Genomic DNA, 21,962 nt, shown 5'->3' on the forward strand with positions numbered 1-21,962 from the left:
AGCTTGGGAGTTCCTCAGAAAGTTAAACAGAATTATCATGTGACCCAGCAATTCCACTCCTAGGCGTAGCCCCCCAAAGAATAGAAAGCAGATACTTATACACCTATATTCATAGAAATATCATTTACAACAACCAAAAGGTGGAAACAAACCCAATGTGCATTAACGGATAAGATGATAAACAAATGCGGTATATACATACAATGAAATATCATTCAATCTTAAAAAGAAATAAAATACTAATGCATGCACCGCCATGGACAACTTGACAACATTACAAACATCATGCTAAAGGAAGTAAAGCAGACGCTGTGATTCCATTAAGACGAGGTACCCCGAGTAGGCAAATTCATAAAGACAGAGATTACTATGGAGGTTACCAGGAGCTAGGGGAAAAGAGAATGGAGAGTTACTGTCTAACGGGCATAAAATCTCTATTTGGGGTAGTGAAAAAGTTCTGGAGACGGATGGCAGTGATGGTTGCACGACATTGTGAATATACTTAATGCCTCTGAACTGTACATTTAAAAATGATTAAAATTGCAAATGTTTACATTATGTATATTTTACAATGTGAAAAATGTTATGTGTACTTTTTTTACTCTAAAATCAAATTTCTGAGAATTAACTCTGAGGAGATGGTGCGGAAGGGTGAAATACTTAAGTACTAGAATCCATGAAGTCCAAGCTCCATTAATAAAGATCCAGCTATGTAAATCTTTTTTACATATTCATGTAAATTTGTCTCACTTGGCACAACACATACAGGAAAGAGACTATTATATAGGCATCAAACGTACAAGGTAGACTTTCCATACAAAGATGCCTTCATGAAATTGTTCAGTGAAAAAAACAAGTCACAGAATGTTTGTAAATCTTATAATCTCATTGCTGTAAAAATGCTAAAGTATTTATACATGGAGAAAATTTCAGATATTCTCCAAAAGTTAAAAGACATTATTGTCTGAACGGCAGATTTGAGATGATTTTAAATTATCCTTTTTATAATTTTCTGTACTCACTGAATTCTTTTTTACAAAGAATATTTTAACCAAGATAATACACTATTACAAACTCATGTTTATCACTTTTTCACATTAATTTAGATGGATTAGGCCCTTGATACTTATAATTAGATGTTTTCTGTATTTCCATTTTCACAGTAATAGTAATACTTGTAAGTCAATCAGATACTATTTTAAAGGAGAAGTACATACCTCAGAGAGTGGTGTTGATTCTTTATCAGTCGCAAATAGAGAAATTATTTCAGAGCAACATCCAATAATCATGTGCTAGAAATAAGAAGAGGGTGACATAGTAAGGTTGATAAATAATGGCAAAATATTGTGTATTGAATTTTAAAATATTTTATTTCATTTGTCTTTTCTTGATCATCACCTAAACCTTGTTCCCAGGATGATACAGAAGGACTCAGAAGTCACAATCCCTTAAGCAATTAGGCTTATTCGAATAGTACTTAGACAATTCTATGTATAGGATGGCCACAAATATAAGATCTGTAATTAATCATGAATAATATGTTATTTTAGGATTTTTTTCCCTTACACATTCTCTGTTAATAAGTTATAGAGGAATAACAAGTAAAGTAATTCACACCAAAATATTTTGAAAAATAGCTTTTTCTTCTGAGAAGACCCCTGGAATAAAGAGTTTCAGATCCCTGAAAGGGGTGGACCAGAAAAGCATGAGGATTGAGAAAGAAAAGAGAGGAGTGAACGGAAAGGAAACGAGCAGGCCGGCAGTGTGCCTGCATCCTCTATCGTGTGGACACAGACACGTTCATGTGTGCCCCTCGCCCACAGGGACTTACCCATAGGAAGGGTTGAATCTTCCAGATCCCCTGTCATTGGGATTTTGTGTAAGGAAGGACAACAGAGAACGACAGTCAGTTCTGGCTGAGAGGAGACGTCTCAGTGAGGAGCTGGATGGGCAGCCACCGTGCGGATGTGAGGAGGAGCAGAGCTCGGAAGCCAGGGCCCCTGGGGCACTGAGCACAGCCTAGGCTCTCCACTCACCAGTTCCATTTTCCTCGAGGCCTACCATGTTCCCTTTCTAGTCCTTGTCCATGCAGGAGCACAGCTACTGTGCCCCCACCACGCCTATAGATGAGCCAGTGTAAGCAGTTTGTTCTTTACTGACAACGAAGGCAGTCATAACCATGAGACTGTCAGGGATGCTGTGCCTCCTGCACAATGTTGTTGCCAATGTCCAGCCCAACAGAAGCAACAACTGGCCTTGATGTTAGTTTTAACACATGATGTACTATAGCACTCAGAATACTAAAATGATAAAAGTACCTTAATTTTAAAATTATAACTGGGTAATGCTGGTTAAAACCTTACAATAAAGAAGCAAACAACATCTGCACTCACAGCCCAAACCGTTGTTATATCTCACATTTAATAGCAGCATAAACATGAAAAAGGGATCGAATTTTAGAGTTCCAAAGCTATAGATAATTCAATCCTATTTAACCTATTCAAAACATTATATTAGGTGCTGCAGGGCACAAAGATGAAGAAAGAGATCCTCTCCTTACAAAACTTACAATGACTGAGAAAAATAGGTGCGCACAACTAAATAAAATATGAAGTAGAATGTGGTCAGAACACAGGTAGGTGTGACGCATCATAGGCTCCCAGGGGTAGAAGAGCGTAATTCCTCGTATCCTGAACAGGGAAGACCTCTGGGAAGAGGAGTTATACAAACTGATTCTTGAGAGAATAGTAGGATTTCAACTGGCACAGAACAGGGAGCAGGCTGTTGGAGGGGAGAGAGCCGTAGCCACACAGCGGGCAGTGGACATCCCGGCGGCACAGGGAATATGCTACATAGTGTTTACTTCAGTGTGTGTAGGAAGCACGGCAGGGAGAGCGGTGAGAAAGAGGATGTCAGGGGTAAAGTTTCACATGTCATGTCCAAGTAAGGAATTTGAATTTTACGTTAGATTTGTTCAATGTGTAGAATATTGAAGAGGGCTGGCCTGATGGAATGATGGAAGCGATTGCTTTTTTGTTTCCTTTGAGACGGAGTTTTACTTTGTGGCCCAGACTAGAGTGCCTTGGCATAAGCAAGCTCACAGCAACCTCAGACTCCAGGGCTCAAACAATCCTCCAGCCTCAGCTTCCCAAGTAACTGGGACTACAGGTGCCCGCCATAAGGCCCAGCTCATTTTTCTATTTTTTTGGCCGGGGCTGGGTTTGAACCCGCCACCTCCAGCATATGGGGCTGGCGCTTTACTCCTTTAAGCCACAGGCGCCACCCCATTTTTCTATTTTTAGTAGAGAACAGGATCTTGCTCTTGCTTAGACTGTTCGTAAACTCTTGAGGGCATCCTCCTCATCGTCCTCATCCTCCCAGAGTGCTAGGATTATAAGCATGAGCCGCCATGCCCAGCAGAGAGTGCTTTAAAAGCATAATTCTGACCACAGTTTCAAGTCAAACTAGACAGAAAGGTGATAAGAGAAATCAGATAGGAGGCTACTTAGACTGGCAGGAAGCAATTGTGGCTAGAAGTTGTCCAGCTTCAGCGGTTCTAGAAAGGACTCAGGGCAGACAGGACACTCAGCAATGATCAGAGTGCATCGCCCTGTGCTGAACTTCCCAGGGCCCCAGTCTACTTTACTAGACAGAGGGGAGCACACGTCCACTCCTGTACTCCCCTCATTTGTCTATATTTCTGATTGAGTTCTTAGGACTGATTAAAGTATGTTTTCTCTATATATATTAAAGGTTTCAATAACAGCCATGATGGGTTACCATCATGATTTCATCTAGAGCTATCAAGCAAAATGACAGTGTCTATGTCATTAATCATTTCACTAACAGATGAAGAGAGCAACATTGCCTGATAAATGCCTTCCACTGCCTTGTCTCAACATCTATCAAACAGAAATTTCACCTTGACAACATCCTATTACGGCGGCATTATTTGAGGGAAACCACATACGCACGTTCTGAAATGCGCTGACTGGAGGTGGGGCTGACAGTACCTCGTGTGACCTTGGTGCCACAGAAACAACGGGAGGAAAGGCTCAGAGCTCATGGGTCCTGGTCAGAAAGGGGTTGGATACATGCTGTGACTGGGAAGGGGATGGGCAGGGCACAGAATGACCCTTGCTCAATTTTTTCCCTTTCTCCTTTAAAAGAAGCATTTGTTGGTTCTGTGAGGGATGGCCCACTGGGTCAAAATGGGAAAGCCAATTCCTGGGTGGAGTTGAAATCCTACATTGTTTCCTGGCCCCCGGACTCCTGCTTCCCCCAGCTCTCCTTCACATGCTGCTCTGTTGTCTTAGCTAATCGCAGGGTGAACTAGAAGGCATCCTTCCAGACGCAGTGCGGCCTACCCCCTCCTGCCCCCAAACCCAGCCCCACCTTCCCACAACCCTTGCCTACAGAACCAAGTTCATCTGCCATTTATTCTTTCAACATCCATGGAAGGTCTTCTGTGTGCCAAGAGGTGGGAATAGGAGATGAACAAGGCACAGAGAGATTCTTAAGCAGCTTGGTGCACTGAGAGCAGTGGGAGAGACAGATTCTGTGGAGATGTGGGAGAGGAGGAAGGGCTTAATTCCACCCGTCCCTCAGCGCCACCCCCACTCCATCCACCCTGTACTCCCCACAGAAGCCTGCAAATTCCCTGCTTGTCCATGGAACTTGCATGGACTCACCAATCTAGATTATTTTCATGGATAGCAAGTTCCAGGACTTGCTGTCTCACCTCTCACTACATCTTCTGTCTGGAATAAGTTCTCTCCACAGGTGTCCAACTACTAAAAGTTCCACAAACAACTATTGGGGAGGCAATATGTTTCAGTTACTGGGCCAGATACTGGAGACATAAAGATGAATAAGACCCTTAAGCAAAGAAATTCACAGCTGAGAGAAAGAGATATATGAACAGCTAATTACTAAAACAATATAATTAAGCCTTAGATGCTTGGGGGTGCAAAGAAAAGTAGCCTATGTTGCAGTCTGCAGGTGCTGTAAAATGTTCGTAGAGCTATTTAAGCAAATATAAAGCCTAGCTCAACTTCCTTAACACACACGCCATCCATGTCAGTGAGATTTAAATAATAGTAAACTGGACTGCTTTGCATCAACAGCCATACTGCGGAGAAGAACGGATCCCAGCAACTTCGCTTTTCTGTGCCATACAGAATCTAGGTAACGGGGAAATGGGAAAGCTGGGCAAGTCAAGGGCACTGAATTGAACTGCATAATAAAGGGCAGAGCCAGAGTGGGAAGGAGAAAGCAACTACACAGTCTGTGCAGACTGAGTCAGAGGGATAGTTGCAGGAGTCTGAGCCAAAGGAGACGGATGTCGGAGCGCTGCCATGGAAGCCAGGGAGATATGAGAGTAAAACAGCTGGGGAAAAGAGAATTAAGGAAAAACAACTCTGTGTGTTATGAAAGGATTCCCCATAGGATGCTCCTGAGAGAGACTCTGTAAAGATCTAGATTATTTTCAATGGTTTTGACCAACAGACTGATGTTTCCTAGACTGCCACACTTCGCCAAGACAGAGCTGTCCGTGGCTGGGCTCATTATGGATGACATCTGGGTAACCCACCTGTGGGCTCATTATGAATGACATCTGGGGACCCATGGCCACACACATACCATGACTAAGTTCCTCCCTAATGGGAACCTCACTGTCTCAACTATGTCCTCACCTCCCAAACCTGAAAAACGTTTGTATATAATAGTTTCTCAAAAGACTTTGATGTAAATTTGCAATTATATTATGCTTGATATTTTCACAGTACCTTGGTATTGAGGATATGCTGCCTATATACTAATTTTAATTGTCTTGAACAATCCAAACATTCCATACTTGTTTGCTGAACTAACCTTAGGTGACCCGGCAAACATATTTTAAGTTTTTGTATCAGTATACTGCCATTCCAAAGAAGGTGCCTGCACCTTAAAATCAGGATAGTTTGCATCTTTCAAATGCTTTATAGCACCTGATAGGCTCTGAACATTCTCCTTAACTGTAAATGACAGAATAAAATAACTCAGTCATTCTGAACCAATGTTGTTCAGTGTAGAGGAAGGTCATAGAAGATTTTCAAACCAAAAGTCATTGGAACACCTGTTCTGAATACATCTGAAATTAATGTCTGTGATCTGAAGTTCTTGGATTATTCTGGACCCTAGGGATTTTGAGGGGGAAAAAGAAAATAAAGAAGGAAAGAAAAAAAAGAGAACAAGATTCACTACCTCCCATGTCAAGCAAAGGCACATTTTTAAAGATCCTTATGTTCAGTAGCTCACAAACAATCTATGCTGCTATAGAAATAAAGACATTAGATGATAGAAGTTAAGAAATCCTGTCCAATTCTGGACCAGAACTGATCTCTTCAAGTGTCCTAGTTAACTCCTAATTAGCTCCAAGTGAAGGTTGTCATGACAATGGACTAGCAAATTTAGTCAATGGGATTTATTTCATATAACCTGGAATCCAGCTAGTTTTTTTTTTTTTAAGTGCTAGTTAGTGTTGTGGGGAAAAAAAGACAAATTTATATAGTGCTCCATTTCTTAACTTGCAAATGCTATAAGCTAATTTTCTTGCCAATTCGTCTAAACAAACATCAGGGTTCCTTCTGTCCGGGGTCTCTCCTGCCGCTCTCCTAAATGTTCCTTCACGTATAGAACTAACAGAGCTGGGACATCTGTCTAAAATGGCCCATTTTAAAGCCGATGAAACACTTTCTAAGTTGAATCATTTAAAAAAAAAATTCAAAAACACAAGGGAAAACATCAGAATTGAAAGGGGGTTGCTCTGCGTGGGGGTTGATCCCCATGCACATACTGTTTCAAGACATGAAAGCAAGCCACAAACCTTCCTTAGGACAAGGTGGGTTAAGTAACCTCCCCATCTTACTTTCACACACTCTACTCCCCACTTATTCCTGACTTGTTTATATACAGTCAACCTCCTGACTCAGGTGCAGGGCTCCTGTTGATGAATTCTATATCCCCACCAGGAAGTTCTGATAACTTTCATTCCACCCGAAGAGTCCATCTCTATGTCTCAGAGCAGTAACTGAGTGAACAGATCATTTATTTTAAAGAAGAGAGGAAAATCAGCCACAGGAAAAGGTAAGAGACCAACCCCGGGTAGTAAAGTTGAGTGGCAGAGTGTACTCTAGAATCCTTACTCTCACAGATGCCCACTGTCCTGCCTCACACAATCTGAGCTGAAAAGACAGATGGGTGCAGGAGAAAATAATCATTTTCCATACACAAAGTGTACAGTAGTAGACTTCGAGACAATTTCTGCAAAGAATATTCCATACCATGGCTCAAAGACAGCAATCTGGTAAGTCTGGTCTATGGCTAAAAAAGTGATTGTAAGTGTTCCACAAAAGAAGTATAAAAATGAAAAGTGAGCCAAACTCTTCTCGGAAATAGACAAGAAAGGGCAACTGTGCACTTTATAAAAGAAATATATATCTATATCTGTAGTGATAAAATCTACTGGGTTTGAGATAGTTTGAGCTATCTGATCTGTTGGGGGATTTATTATAAGCACACTCAGCATGGTCATTAAGCATCGTAACTCATGTTGTAACATCTGAGGATACTGAAAAAGATGTGCAACCAAAATGTGAAGACGTCTGCACAGTGATAAATCCAGGCCCAGGGCACAGAAGACATAAATGCTGGAAAGGGGCATTTTGCAAAGGCTAACTGTACTTGCCTGATGGATTCTCTTATAACGGGGCTTGCTGCTTCTCTAACAATGAAAAATGCATTCACTCACTCTACTAGTAAACTCAGATTAAAAATGCCAACAAATACACTTTGAGAATCAGGAGAGTTACCAACCTTTATATGTTCACATCATAAAAGTGCATAGATGAGGCAAACAAGAAAACAAAGAGCTATACCAATAAAAGATATTTTGTTATTTGGTAACCCATTAAATATTAACCTAGCAGAAAAATGATTTGAGAAGAAAAGATATACTAGACCAAAAATTCAGAGAAGATCTTAAAAGGTTTCAGAGAACAAAAGCAGGCATGGGCTCCCGTAGCTGGGAATCCAACCAAAAAAGTGGCACAGGGAGAGTCCACAAGCAGAGGTAGGTGGCAGGGATTAAGGGCAACCAGTCTGCAACTGGGGCAGGAGGGTGGAAGGAAAATGAGATCAAAATATTTAGTAAGTATGAAAACTTGAGTAAAAGTCTATAGTTGAACAGATGAAAGATCTGCTATAATTACACAGAAAAAGCTCAGAATAAAAGACAAGTCGAGATAATCCAAACGTAAAAGAAAGGAACGTAATTATAGTATACTACTTGGCTGTGACCATCATTTACAGGGCTCATAACAAGTAAGCATTGAATATTGGTTTAACTAAATTTTGTGATATAATAATATTTAGAAGGGCGGGGAAAAGAAGTTGGGGAAAAGCGATACAGAATTCCCCACTCAAGAATGGACAGGGACTCCTCCATCCTCTAGGCCCAGGTGAGCTCAAAAATCAGATTCCCATTTCCAGGCACAAACAGGCTGCCTTTTCCAGGTCACACCCTCTGGGCTCTAGCAAGGTCATGAACAAGGTAGCCTGAGTCATTTTTGGGTAGTTCCACCTTGAGGAGGGAGTACACACCCTAATCCCTTCTGGGAGACAAAAACTATAAGGACCTGATAACCTTGCCCTAGTGGAGGAGGGACTACATTCATTTGTTAATGCACTCATTAACTTTGAAAAGATGTTTTTCCACCTACCAAGTTCTAGCCAAAAAAATCTAATATAGACCCCGAGACAAAGGGCCCAAGAAAGATTTTTTTCAGACTTGGGTCTTTCCCTTTGCCAGAACTATAGTGCTTTTTATTCCTTATGTATTCCTTTCTATCTAATAAAAATCCTGTCTTACCACTGATCTGTGGTCTGTGGGTTCATTCCTCGAATCCCTGAGACCAAGGACCTACTGAGGAAGAAATTCTGGTATCAAAAGTGTGAGCTAAATCCTTATGCAGTAGAACCTCTGTAAGTTGACCACTCGAGGTATGTAACAAACTGGTCAACATACAGAGGTGGTCAGCATAAGGAACTAGGCCTTCTGTACTGATACATACCTGAGGCATATGTCCAGTCTATGACAACGAGGTCAACTTAAGGAGGAGACATGTAAGAAAGCGCTCAATTGTGCAAGTTCTACTGTATACCATAACCAAGAATCAATAGATACTACTATATACCATAACCAAGAATCAATAGATACTACTGTATACCATAACCAAGAATCAATAGATACTACTATATACCATAACCAAGAATCAATAGATACTACTGTACACCATAACCAAGAATCAATAGATACTACTGTACACTATAACCAAGAATCAATAGATACTACTGTATACCATAACCAAGAATCAATAGATGCTATCTAAAATTGATACTTCAAGAAAGAACAATGATTCATCTACATTTCTGACTTTCCTCCTTTCAAGCTGGCAGCAGAATTATTGGTATAAGGGACAGTTTATTTGACCAATAAAATGTTAGTGGAAGAGATATGATGGGAATTTTATGAGCCAGGGTGCGATTTCCTCCCCCTTTCTTCCCTCTGGCCACAGTGACTGCCACTGTTCTGCATCAGAGATGCTGGCTCCAAGACAGGAGACTCGGATGAGGCCTCCAGCCAACCCTCGGACTTGGAGGCTATTTGTTCCCCCAATTTTCATGTCTGATACTGCTTATTATTTATAGATGCAGAATCAAATAAAAGAAATACTGAAAAGAGTTGGACGTGGCTGCCCCTGCAGAGCAGAGAAGTGGAGTAGAAAGATACTGGGCAAGAGGCTGCCCCTTTTTATTTAAGCCTTTTGGATCCATTTTTAATGGCAACCATAAATGCAGTATATACATCTTGAGAAATTGGATTAATGTGCAAACGAAAATTTAAAGAACAGGTAATTAGGAGCGAACACATATTCTCTGCCCCTTTTGCTTCCAGGGCAAATAAGGAATTTCCACTCTTCTCCTGCAGACAGAGAGACAATTCCAGCTTCTCTAGGACCCATCACTAATTTATCCTCTGGAGAATGAAGGGACTTATCTGACCCGTGTAAGTTTGGGGAAAGCTATAGAATGGGTTAGGCTTGCCCCCTTTTGGGTAATCTTTGTTTACATTTTTTGGAGGCACCTTACTTACAGGACTATTATTCTCTGCTTCCCTTGTGCAATAGGCTTGGTGGGAAGCAGAGGGAGAACGGGAAACCCTGTGGTTACACAGATGACTGTGACCAGGTGGGCAAGTCTGGATGATTCAGTGGTAAAATATTAATGAGCTTATTTGGCTACAGATCTAAAGCCATGTACTCCCATCAGCTTTATCAGCGATGATGCTGACATTTTAATCTCCATAGATTTGTCTCCTGTGCCCCATTTCTCAATGGGTTAAGAATTCAGGAGGGAAAAGATGTGTGTCTTCCCCAAAACACACACATAAGTCATCACAAAAAAACTTAGCTGTGTGATCAAATTAACAGCATACTATACAGATAATACCCCAGTTTTTGATTAGAAAAATGCATACAGAGGGACTTTACCTAACAAATGCAATCAGTGTAACCTGGCTTATTGTGCCCTCAATGAATCCCCAACAATAAAAAAAAAAAAAAAAGAAGAAGAAAAATGCATACACACAGAAAAAATCTGAAAGAACACATGCCTATCTGTATTTTCCAATTTTTCTTCACTTATTACTTAGGTAATAAAAATGTTTAAGTAATAGAGTGTGAGTGAAAAAGTGAAAATAATATTATAAAGTCACAAAGAACTGTTTCTTGGGATTTGCAGTTTTGTCTGAATGACTTCTCTGGATTGGTTTTGTTTTCATTCACTGTCAGATCCTCGTAATCATATGCTTAGAAGAGCTTTGAATTACGTATATGCCAAAAGTTTGGGTCGTGTCTGGTACTCAGTAGAAAAAACAAAGGTCCAAAGATCCATAAGTTCAAGTGTAGTTAGATAGTTCTGCTTTGTCAAAGTAAAATATAATTTAAATAATTATAGGTGATGACATTCATCCTTCAATAACAATGCTATTTTCCATTATTTAATAACTTACCTCCATTTCCTTATCAATTGATTTCTCTTCTGTTTCATCTATTGGAGATACATTTTCATTTGAAATAATTTCAGGAGCTACTGGCAATGATATTTCGGCTATTTGCACAAGATTAGATAGTTTCTCATGAATTTCGATAACTCTAAAAATAACACACATACATGCATTTTATTTACAATATTAAGAAAGGCATTTGTTTATTTGTAGAATCATGTGTACAATGTTAAGTAAGTTCTGACACTGCTAAACATCATTCCTTCAATCAAGAAACACGGGCAAAGAGACACAGTCTTAACTTTCATAATGTTTATGGTCTTGTTCTACACTCAGATAAATATATACTTACAAATTGGAAAAGATGCAATGAAAGAAAGGAACACAGCCAAAATACTGCCGGAGATGAAAATAAAGAAAATAAGCATCTTCGTGGGCAAAGTCTAGGATGTAAATCCTAAGGGCAGGCTAGGATGGTCTGGCTGCCCTGAGGTGAGAATCACAAGTCAGCAACGACTCTAAAAGGCCAGTCAAGGCGTCCAGAGCAGTTCAGTGCAATGGAGGGAAAAACAGGGAGAGAGGGAGAAGAATCAGGAAATATGGAAAAACAAAAGTCAAAGAGGAAGGCAGAGGACACAGAGGCAATGATGCCAAAGACAGAAAGCTTCAGGGCCACGGGGGCCAGTGAGCAGTTAATGCTCTGAAGGCCAACGTGGGTCAGAGGCCTGGGGGCAGAAAGCTGAAGATTCAAAAGTGGAAGGAGCTGCACAGCCACCCAGGCGGCCCTCAGTGACTACACCTCTGGCACAGTGGCACCTGCAGGGACGTGCAGTGGTGTGCGTGCCTGTCTTCATTCAAGGAAGGAGGAAAATTATTGTGAAAAGCAAGTAAATGACCCCAAAGCAGACTGACACCAGGAACATAGGAAGAATGTCAGTCCTATTTTCCCAGCACCCTCATGGTGCAATACTTGGTAGTCCTAGTGAGGGTTCTCAGCAACGAACAGTAAAAAACACCTTTAATCATATATAAGAGGATTTGAATGTATATAGTATAATTTAGAAGCTTTTATATTAAAAAGACAGGGATTGAAATGGAAAGATTTGTGGTTAAAAGTTTATTTGGAAAACATACCCATTTAAAAAAAAGAAATGGGTCATCAACAATGTTGGAGGAGCTATCTGGGGCCCTGCAGACAGTACCGGTGGGCTCACGGACCCATGCCTCCTCCTTCCCACACCAGCCAGGGGACACAGCCCAGTCACTCAACCTCTCTGACTCCGAGGTTCCTTCTATGACAAGACTGGAATAATAAAACCCACTTTGTCCAATTCAGAGGGCTTTTGAAAGGTTGAAAGGACACGACCATATAGATTCTTAGCCATAAGAGACCACATGAGGAAAGATGGCATTCTACAACTCCCTTCTTTATTCTAATACCTGAAGAAAGAATTCTTATTTTTCCTCCAAAAATAGCATAGCTTTCCTTTATAATTCTTGGTATTCTAGGAAGGATAAACTATTCCATGACTGTTAATGAGTGTCTAGAACTGTACTGTCTGTACTGCCAGAGTGAACAGCTCAGTCTAGCTCCATGAAGAACAGTCTGGGACTGGGCAGAGCAGGCTGTGTCCTGGTGCCAGGAGCAGCATCAGATGACCTGGAGTGTCAGCATTAGGCCTGGCCCCTGTTGTCTCACCCGCCCTACAACTTGCTTCTTTTGTCCTATGTCCTGCCTCTGCCATGACCTCCCTCACTCTCCCATATCTGGGTCAATGCTGGGTCCAGTTTTTTAGACCCTGAGTTTTAGAATACCATCTTTCCTTATGTGGTCTCTTAGGCTAAGAATCTATATGGTCGTGTCCTTTCAACCTTTCAGAAGCCCTCTGAGCAAGCATCCACCAGCCTGCTTGGGCTCGACCAGCTCCCTTGCTCTCACTGACTAACTCTTGGGCACTCTCTCACCCTACCTGTCACTGTCTGCAGGGCAGGACCCAGTTGGAAGTAGCAAAGTGGAAGCTAGGAAGTTTACGGGCAGAGGCGGTAGACAGAGAACTTGATCTTGGTCTCAAGAGCATAGCTACCATTTAGATAGAACTACATAGAAACTTTCATGCATGTTTATTGAGAATACTATCTTTCCCTTTGTTGCGTAATAAAAGTGCAAAGAATTAAAATATATTTTTCCTTATGAGAACTTAACTGGGAGACAAGGAAATGGATAATAAATTACAGATTTCCCCATTTGCAGGTTATCCAAATTCATTGTTTTCTGGCCAATCTTTTCTGATCTGTTTTATTTCTATTCTGTCTTCTCAAGGATAATCAAGACCAATTCTCCATGTACTAATCTTGAGCCTAATAAGAACACAAGGAAAGTCACTCTGGGTGGAAGAAATAGTCCATCTTCACAGTGCCACCAGAAGACGGGTAGGTGAGAGATTATCAGGTACCATTCCCCAGGATGGCCTCAGTGACAGGAGCTTGTCCCCCATTTTAATAACCCTGCTATTGATTGTAAACACACCAAAATTAAAGCTTAGTAGGTTTGGTGACTTTCTACTTGGTAGAAATTATAATCATTTTTATCATGTGGTTCTGGGAAAAAAAAAAAAAAAACTTCAATGTTTCTGAATTTACAAGGCTAGTGGATAATTTCCTGAGTGTGTTGCTTAGTCATGCTAGTATACAGCCCAGGTTTTCTGCCATTTCAAAGGAAGGAAGAGAGGGAGGAACGAAGCGGGGGAGGGAAGGAGGAAGGAAGGAATGAAGGAAGGAAGGGAAAGGAAGTTGAGTAATTGAAAGTATGCCAGCTCTTGAAACAGCCCTTGTTTTATTCTCTTTCACAGCAAGGCCAAGAAAATCACCCACAGTGAAAATCATGGAGTGTGAACAAGACTCTCCAGTAAAGGACAGAGAAGCATCAGTTCTCCATTCACAGAGAAGGGCAAAGAGCTGACGCTCATAGACACAAGCGTTAATGTTTTCAACTTTTCAAAGCATGTTAATTCATTGCCTTGCTTGATCCTAACAATAACCCCGAAATGTAGGCATAGTGGGTATCATCATTCCTTCTTACAAGGGAGGAAATAGAGGCTCAGGTCAAAAGGGCAACGAACAATAGAATCAAAAATAAACTAATGAAAAAATAAACAAATGAGGAATTTGGTATCATGAAAGAGGAAAAGAGAGAAACCAAGCATGAGCAAAAAGCTAGAGAAGTACCCCATGTGGTGGAGAGGGAGGAAAACCACCTGGCCGAAGCAGATACTTTTGACTTTGGAGCAATATAAAGTAAGGTTGGGAGGGAGGAAAGGGAGGGGCATGACAAGTGGCAGAGTTTGGGCTTAACTTTGTAACCCTGTACAGAACCACATGAAATTACTTTTCAACCACACTAAAATATAGGACATAGGACAGACAACATCCTAGTACTTTCTGTAATCTCAATGAAGCATCTCAAACTGTTCCTTCAACCATCCTAGGGACTATACTATTTCTGTTATTAGTCCCGTCTTGCCCATCAGGAAACTGAGGCACAGAGAGATTAGGTATTAAGTACTAAGTACTATACTTGGGTATTTTGGTTGCTATAATTTTACGGTTGGAGGTCACCACACATCACAAGGAACTGTATTAAAGGGTTGCAGCATTAGGAAGGTTGAGAACCACTGCTCTAAACAAAAGGAAGGTTATTCTAAACGTGTCTTTTAAAAGGTTTCTGGTGTTTTGTTTTGTTTTTGAGACAGAGTCTCACTACATCGCCCTCGGTAGAGTGCCATGGCATCATAGCTCTAGGCAACCTCAAACTCTTGGGCTTAAGCGACTCTCTTGTCTTAGCTCCCAGGTAGCTGGAACTACAGGCACCCACCACAATGCCTGGCTATTTTTTGTTGCATTGTCATATTTGTTTTACCTACACTGGGCCGGATTCGAACCCGCGAGCCTCGGTGTACGTGGCTGGCGCTATAATCACTGTGCTATGGATGCCAAGCCATTAAAAGGTTTCTTGTGCTTTACCCTTGTACATTCCTGAAAAAAGGCTGTTCTTATGAGAAATAATGGGAAAGAGAGAGTTGTGGATAATCTACTTTGACTTGCCTGTTCAGTGAAACCCATAACGAACCAACAGATATACAGTTAAAAGTGGAGTGCTTAATATCTGCCATCTTCAGGGGCTTCATATTATATGCATACAGCAATAAAACCTATAAGAAAAATTAAAGGCATCTAAAGTGTGACATCAAAATTACAGTTTGCCTCAAAAAAGACATTAGTTCTCAAAATCGTATCATTGCACTTTAAAATTTTTCTTTAGAAGAGAATTAGGATTCCTCCACCACCACCCAAATTCACTTTAAAAGGACATGATGTGAACAAGAATTGTGTGAAGGTTAAAAGATGAAAATAAATACATGTACTATTCGGTGACAATATTACATTATTTTTGAAGAGTGACATTTGGTACTGCACTTAAGATTAAATTTCAGTCTTTGCAGACCCTGCAGTATTTTTCAACTTTTTTTATCTCATGGCACACTTGAACCTATAGTTAACTTCCATGACACACTTAAATTATGTTGATCAAAAAAAAAAAAAAAGCTTGAAAAAAAAGAATATACTTACTGTGCTTTGAACTTCAATCAAAAGTAATTTGATTAATGATCTTTAAAAATTTTCAAGGCATACCTAATGTTCTCTTACGGTGCACCAGTGTGCCACAGCAGATCTGTTGAGAATCACTGCTCTACAACAAGCACTAAGCATACTGCTGGTGAATATCCAGCTTTGTTTCCTTTTGCTTCTCAATGTGTGGCTTTTCCATCAGGAGGCACGGCCACTTCTGCTCATTCACTTAGCTGTTCCCTTTTCACAAATTTCCAGCCCTTCTCTCTAAGGTGAAACTTCTTTTGATGATTTCTGCTCTAGTAATTTCCCTGTTTGGGTTCTGACAATCTTAGAGTCAGGCCCTTATGATAAAGAACCTATTTTTGTCATGAATTTATAGAATTCGAGATTCATAGAACCTTAGAAATAATATGGTTTAATTCCCCCACTTTAGATATAGGAAAGCAAAGGCCCAGAGCTGCCAGTCAGACCCCACAGTATGGTGGTTGGTGTGCTGAGCGCTTTTCCACGAAGAGAAATTGGAAGGCCTCAGAGGCTGCCTCTGAACTGTTACATGAATGGTGCCTGATGTGGTGTCACAGAGGTTAAGACCTGAGAGGAAATGTCAAGGAATAAGGAAGACTACAGCTCTCTCTGGCATGTAGCAAAGCTTTATTTTACCACAACTTATATGGGCAGTACTGCTTGTACACATCATTAATCAATAATCTAATGACTAAAATTCAAAGACCCAGGCCCTAGCCACCTGGTGTCAGGATGTTTACTGCTTAACTGACAACAACACTTTTAACCTTATCTAAAGTTGTTCTTATGCTAAGTAATCAGAAGTAACATACCATAAAAACGAGAGCTGGGGAGATCAAACAGATACAATGCAGAACACTGGGGGATCAAGCAGATACAAAGCTTGACCTTTAACAGACCATCTGGAGGCAGTCATTCATCTTTAGGGAGTAGTCTGGAAATTCCCGAGATATACAAGTACTTGCCTGCAGGCCTGCCTCCTAGTGACTAGGCCTTTAGCCACTTATGGAGTAAGTGACCAGGCCTTTGTCCGTTTTTTTGGAGTTCTATACAGGCTTTTCCTTTTCTAACTCTCAAAAGACTTCAAACTTACAGTCACAAAATGGAGCCATTTTAAAGGCTTTTTTTTAGGCTTTTCACCTATACTGAACCAAGGATTTTCTAACCTTCTGCTGTCTTGTCACTCCCACAGGACAGATAGGGGCTCTCTCAGAAAGTCCCCTTACCTGACTGACAAAACCTCTTCCAAAAGAAGGGCAATGGTCATGAAATAGTTATTTCTAGGAATCTCATCAAATAACCAGGAAAGACTAAAAGTAGTCACCAGATAGACCTTCCATCTGTTCTTCTGAGGGCAGTGCAGAGCGATTACCTGGGAGACTTTAAATGCATGATGAGACAACCTTTTATTCAAAGGGATGTTCCACCCCTACCTTCCCATAACTTGTCCACAAGCTATTGTCTGTTCTGGGTCCCATTCAGTTTCCAAAGACACTCATTTACAAACTACTATCCTTTGAGTCTATTCGGTGACCCTAAAAATTGTTTACTACTCCTCAAAACTGCCTACACACACCCGACTTCCCTCTCCCTTATAAAGGGTAGATAAGCTTCTGAATCTCACTGGGTAACTGAGTAATCATTTTTCTTTGACTGTCCTGCGCTTATGCCCATTAATAAATTTGTATGTTCTTCCTCCTGTTAATCCGCCTGCTGCTATTATTTTGGCAGATTAAGACCCAAATCTTCAGCGGATGAAAGGACTTTCTTTACCCCGACAGCTACATGCATTTCTCTCTGCTTCTTCACAAAGTAAACTAAAATAAGGGTAAAGGATTAAAAAAAAAAAAAAAAAAAAGGCGTAAATGCACAAGGACAGAAAGAACAAGAGAGGAAGTGAAGGAGACAAGATGATGACAACACTCTGGAAGACAGACAGCACTTGGCATAGGGGAAAAGCTGGGCCCAAGTGCCTGCAGCACGTATGACCGAGATCCCCGGGATGACTTGGGGACTGGAGGCTCAGATGCCTTAGGAGGCAGGAGTGGGCGGCAGTGTTAGACAACCTCCCTCATGTACCTTTTATGGGCCCTCACGGCCAGGAAGCTCCTCCTTCCCTTGCCTCTCTCCAGGCTGAACTTCTTCCATTTTGCTCTCTGCTGATGTTAAGTCAGAGAGGATCTGTACTGAAGGCCATTGGTACAGGGGTGAGGTGAGTACAGGGGTGAGTACAGGGGGTGAGGCATACTGAAATACTGGAATTAAGTGAAAGTCTGCATTCTGAACAAGAAACACTCCTCTACTCCCAATAAACCCTCCCAGAATGTAGGAAACTAGGCAGGAATCTAAAAGTGTCCTCTTTAGGGAAACCAAAAAGAGAAAATACTTACACACACTGACGTGTCAGGATCCTCCAATGAGACTCCTGGCCCCCTTTGCTGTCACCTTACCATGAGGCCTATAAATCAGTCTAAGCCAAAAGGCTTAGAGTGCCTCACTCCCAAATGAACAGACGGCTCAAAAACTAAATGTAACAGAAGAAAAAACCTGAAGATCAGATATACAGCACAAGACAGCAGAAGAAAGCCTCAAGGAAACTATAATTAGTGTTCTCAGAGAGAAGAAAGACAGGATCACATCCGTGAAACAAGAATACAGTGGGAAAAAAACAGCAAAACACAGTGCTGCTAAAACGATCAGAGAAGAAGGATGATCTCTTAAAAGTAAAAAAAAAAAAAAGGATCACAACAATTCAATAATAAATTAAAGATTTGAAATACATAATTGAATCCATTTCTCCAAAAGTAAAACCTAAATTTCAAACCTTAAATAGGAAAACAAAATATGAGAAAAGCAAACAGCTAATCCAACAGATTCCATATCTGAATAATAGAAATTCCAGAAGATACCAAGATAATCAGAGGGAGGAAATTATTTTTAAAATTCTATGAACTGAAGACTATTAATTTTCATTTTGAAAGGGCCAGTCAAAGTATCCAGCACAATGGATGAAAGACACCACACCAAGGCACATTATGGAATTTCAGTACACAGAGGGCAGAGGGGAGATTTCCAGAGCATCCAGAATCACAAAGAAAGAACCAGGAGTCTGGAAGGAAACAGACTTTTCAACACAATGCAGAATTGCCAGAGACAAGCAAATAATGCCTCTCACACGTTGAGGAAAATTAATTGGCAGCTTAGAATTTTATGCCTACAAAACAATGAATTAAGCATTCAAGTAAAGACCTTGTGTGAGACACTCAAGGTCTTTTTCCCTCCTGAGTTATGTCAGTCTGTCGCAAGCCTGTTAGTATCTCAGAGGAGTATAGTCAAGGCATGGGCCCTTGACCAAATCCAAATAAAATGTAATAACTAGTGATTAATGGAGTCCTGGCCTAGGGTCTGGAACACACAGGGAGCGAACTGTAACTAACATCTTACCCGCATTTTTTTTATAGAAAACATGCATATTGATAATTGGCCTCTGGATTCTATTGTTATCTTTACTTCTATTAATGAGTTTGGTCCCAAAATGAGTTTGATTACACGAACGGGGAGATATAAAAGACTCCTCCTCAGATACCAGACAGCAGCTTGAGACCATATCTTGTTACATTTTGGTGGTTCGTAATCCATAGATGAACTGTGTCCTGCGCAACTGAGGGAAGACCTTGGAAGCTGCCTCTGGATATACCAGGTCTCCCTAATGATTTCCTGTGCTTACTTTATCCTGCCATGCCTTAGCCTTTACTAAAGTCTTTCATGAGTATACCTTATGAAGTTTAGTGAACCCTTTGAAAATCAGAATCTTTAATAGACACTTCCTTGGGAAGCTGGAAGATGTGTTCATCTTTGCTCATAAGAGATCAAATCAAGACAGAGAGAAACATGAGACCCAGAAAACCCAACTCAGAGAGAGATGAAGGAATTCTCAGGAGGATGGTGAATGGACTCCTAAGATGATAACTGAGCTACAGGAACCATCAGTCAGTTTGGGGTATGTCTCTGGAGAAAACAAAACAACGGGGCTGAGAGATAAGTCAATGAGTTTAGCCATACGAAGAGGATTGCATAGCTCTGTGAAAGTCAGAGAAAAATCAGAGGATTCTAAAACTAAGTTAAAGAAATAGTATAAGGCAATTTTTTTCTTCAAGAAATGAGAAGCCAGAGGGAAATGCAAAAGTACCCTATATGGCTCAGCCACACAGGATATTTACATAGTCATAACATAAACACCGACTATGGTTTAAGGAGCTATGATAGAACTAGATTAGGGGAATGTGCAGAGGGGAAAGAGGGTGATGTTAGTCGTCTTCTTCCACAGTAATGGGCAAAGGTGACCGCTCAGGAAATCATCATGTGAGAGTAGATAGGTGGGGAAAAAAGACCAGGAAAAAAACAAAGATGGCTGAAAGGGTTGAAAATAAATGCATCTGAGGAAGGGGATTCAGGGATGAAGATGATGAGGAAGAAGACTCTTCTTTATTCATTTAAAGTCTTTCAAAATGTGATTTTTCGCATTACATAAAATTTGTCAAAACCTTTTTTAAAAGAAAATAAAATGAGTCCTAGAGAAATTAGGCCAAGACCCCACACTGTCTTAAGGTGTTTGCTCTTGTTACGTGTCTGTTAACCTTGACTTCGAATATTTTACAAAATATTTTGGTGGGATATTTTACAAAATCCCTAAGGATGGGAGTGGTATCTTATATCTTTTAAGTCATGCTTCCAGTACCTCATACATGTCAATTAGTATCTTCTTGTTTCTGAACTTTTCATTACGTACTTGAACAGCTAATAAAGTTTTCTAAAATATGCTACTTGAAACGTTTAAATAGATGGCCTGCTTCATGCTTAACCCCTGATAATGAAAATAACTTTTCCCCCTCCTCAAGCTGGCACTTGTCAATGGCTTTGCACTGCGAGTTCAAAACCTTTCTAACTGAGCCTGGCACAGACAAGTGAATTCAAAGAGGAACAGTCTGAGATCAGAATAGACTTGAACAAAAAGCTAACCTCATTTGTGTAGTTGTTGTGAGTGTGGACTCTGGCTCCAGAGTGCCTGGGTTTGCCTCCTCCACTCACTAGCTGTGTGATTTTGGGCAGGTCACATCAATGTTCACACTCCTACCTCCTCGTTTGTGAAATGGAGACATGGCAACCCCATCCCAGGGGTTGGTGTGAAGATTTATCGAGCCACCGTAAAGTGCTCACAGCAGTCCTCAGAGCACCACGCTTGCTGTTTTAGCCCACAGTCACCGCTGGCTCCTCACCAATGTTGGCACCTCATTCTTTATATTCTCTTAGACCTACTGCTAAACCCAATTTGGCTTCCCATTAGATGTCCCTGCCATTCCTTGACTAATCCTCCGGTCCTTAGCTCTATTCCCAACTTGTTCTCACTCTTCAGGGACAACTTTCACCCTATACCATTCTTCACACTCAAGGTTGGATTCTGATGGAGTCAGTACACTCATGACAGAATTTTCTTTTTTTTTTTTTCTTTTTTTTGTAGAGACAGAGTCTCACTTTATGGCCCTCGGTAGAGTGCCGTGGCCTCACACAGCTCACAGCAACCTCCAACTCCTGGGCTTAAGCGATTCTCTTGCCTCAGCCTCCCGAGTAGCTGGGACTACAGGCACCCGCCACAACGCCCGGCTATTTTTTTTTTTTTTGGTTGCAGTTTGGCCGGGGCCGGGCTTGAACCCACCACCCTCGGTATATAGGGCTGGCGCCCCACTCACTGAGCCACAGGCGCCGCCCCTCATGACAGAATTTTCAATGCTCTCTTACTTCTACAAAGACTTGCTTTTCAATGGCAAAGAAAGAATATGGTTTTCGCAAACACTAAGGACTACTGTATTATTTTTTCTTATATGTAGAATCCCTTCTACCCCAGGAGTGAGTGAAAGAAGAGCCTCTCATCTAATAAATTAAATTGACTCCTGGCTTCCCCATCTAAAGAATGGCCTGGCGTACAGTGTGCACGTGATATATAAATTTTATTAATTAGTAAGCAGATAAGTTCTATGTGTGCTACAAAGAAACTGATTTTAGGAATTGGAAAAGTCAGGCTCTCAATCCAATTTTTGTCACTAATGAGTTGCACATTGGTCAAGTCACTTCACCCACATGGGACTTTGCTTCCTCATCTACAAAACGTAAGCACTGAACAGATGTTCTCTTAGTTTCTTTCCAG

The 21,962-nt window shown here is 40.9% G+C and overlaps 1 protein-coding gene across 1 annotated transcript in view; it reads right to left on the reverse strand.

Moving 5' to 3' along the window:
• Nucleotides 1-21,962, reverse strand: part of CFAP54 (cilia and flagella associated protein 54) — a 339,644-nt gene that overhangs the window by 28,402 nt on the left and 289,280 nt on the right. Inside the window, exons 66-68 of the mRNA XM_053586325.1 lie at nt 15,209-15,315; nt 11,114-11,255; nt 1,218-1,292 (exon numbers count right to left, since the gene is read on the reverse strand). Of these exons, the coding sequence (XP_053442300.1) occupies nt 1,218-1,292; nt 11,114-11,255; nt 15,209-15,315 (324 nt within the window). The remainder of the gene's footprint in view (nt 1-1,217; nt 1,293-11,113; nt 11,256-15,208; nt 15,316-21,962) is intronic.

Source organism: Nycticebus coucang, chromosome 3 (assembly GCF_027406575.1).
Source record: "Nycticebus coucang isolate mNycCou1 chromosome 3, mNycCou1.pri, whole genome shotgun sequence".
NCBI classification, from domain to species: Eukaryota; Metazoa; Chordata; class Mammalia; order Primates; family Lorisidae; genus Nycticebus; species Nycticebus coucang.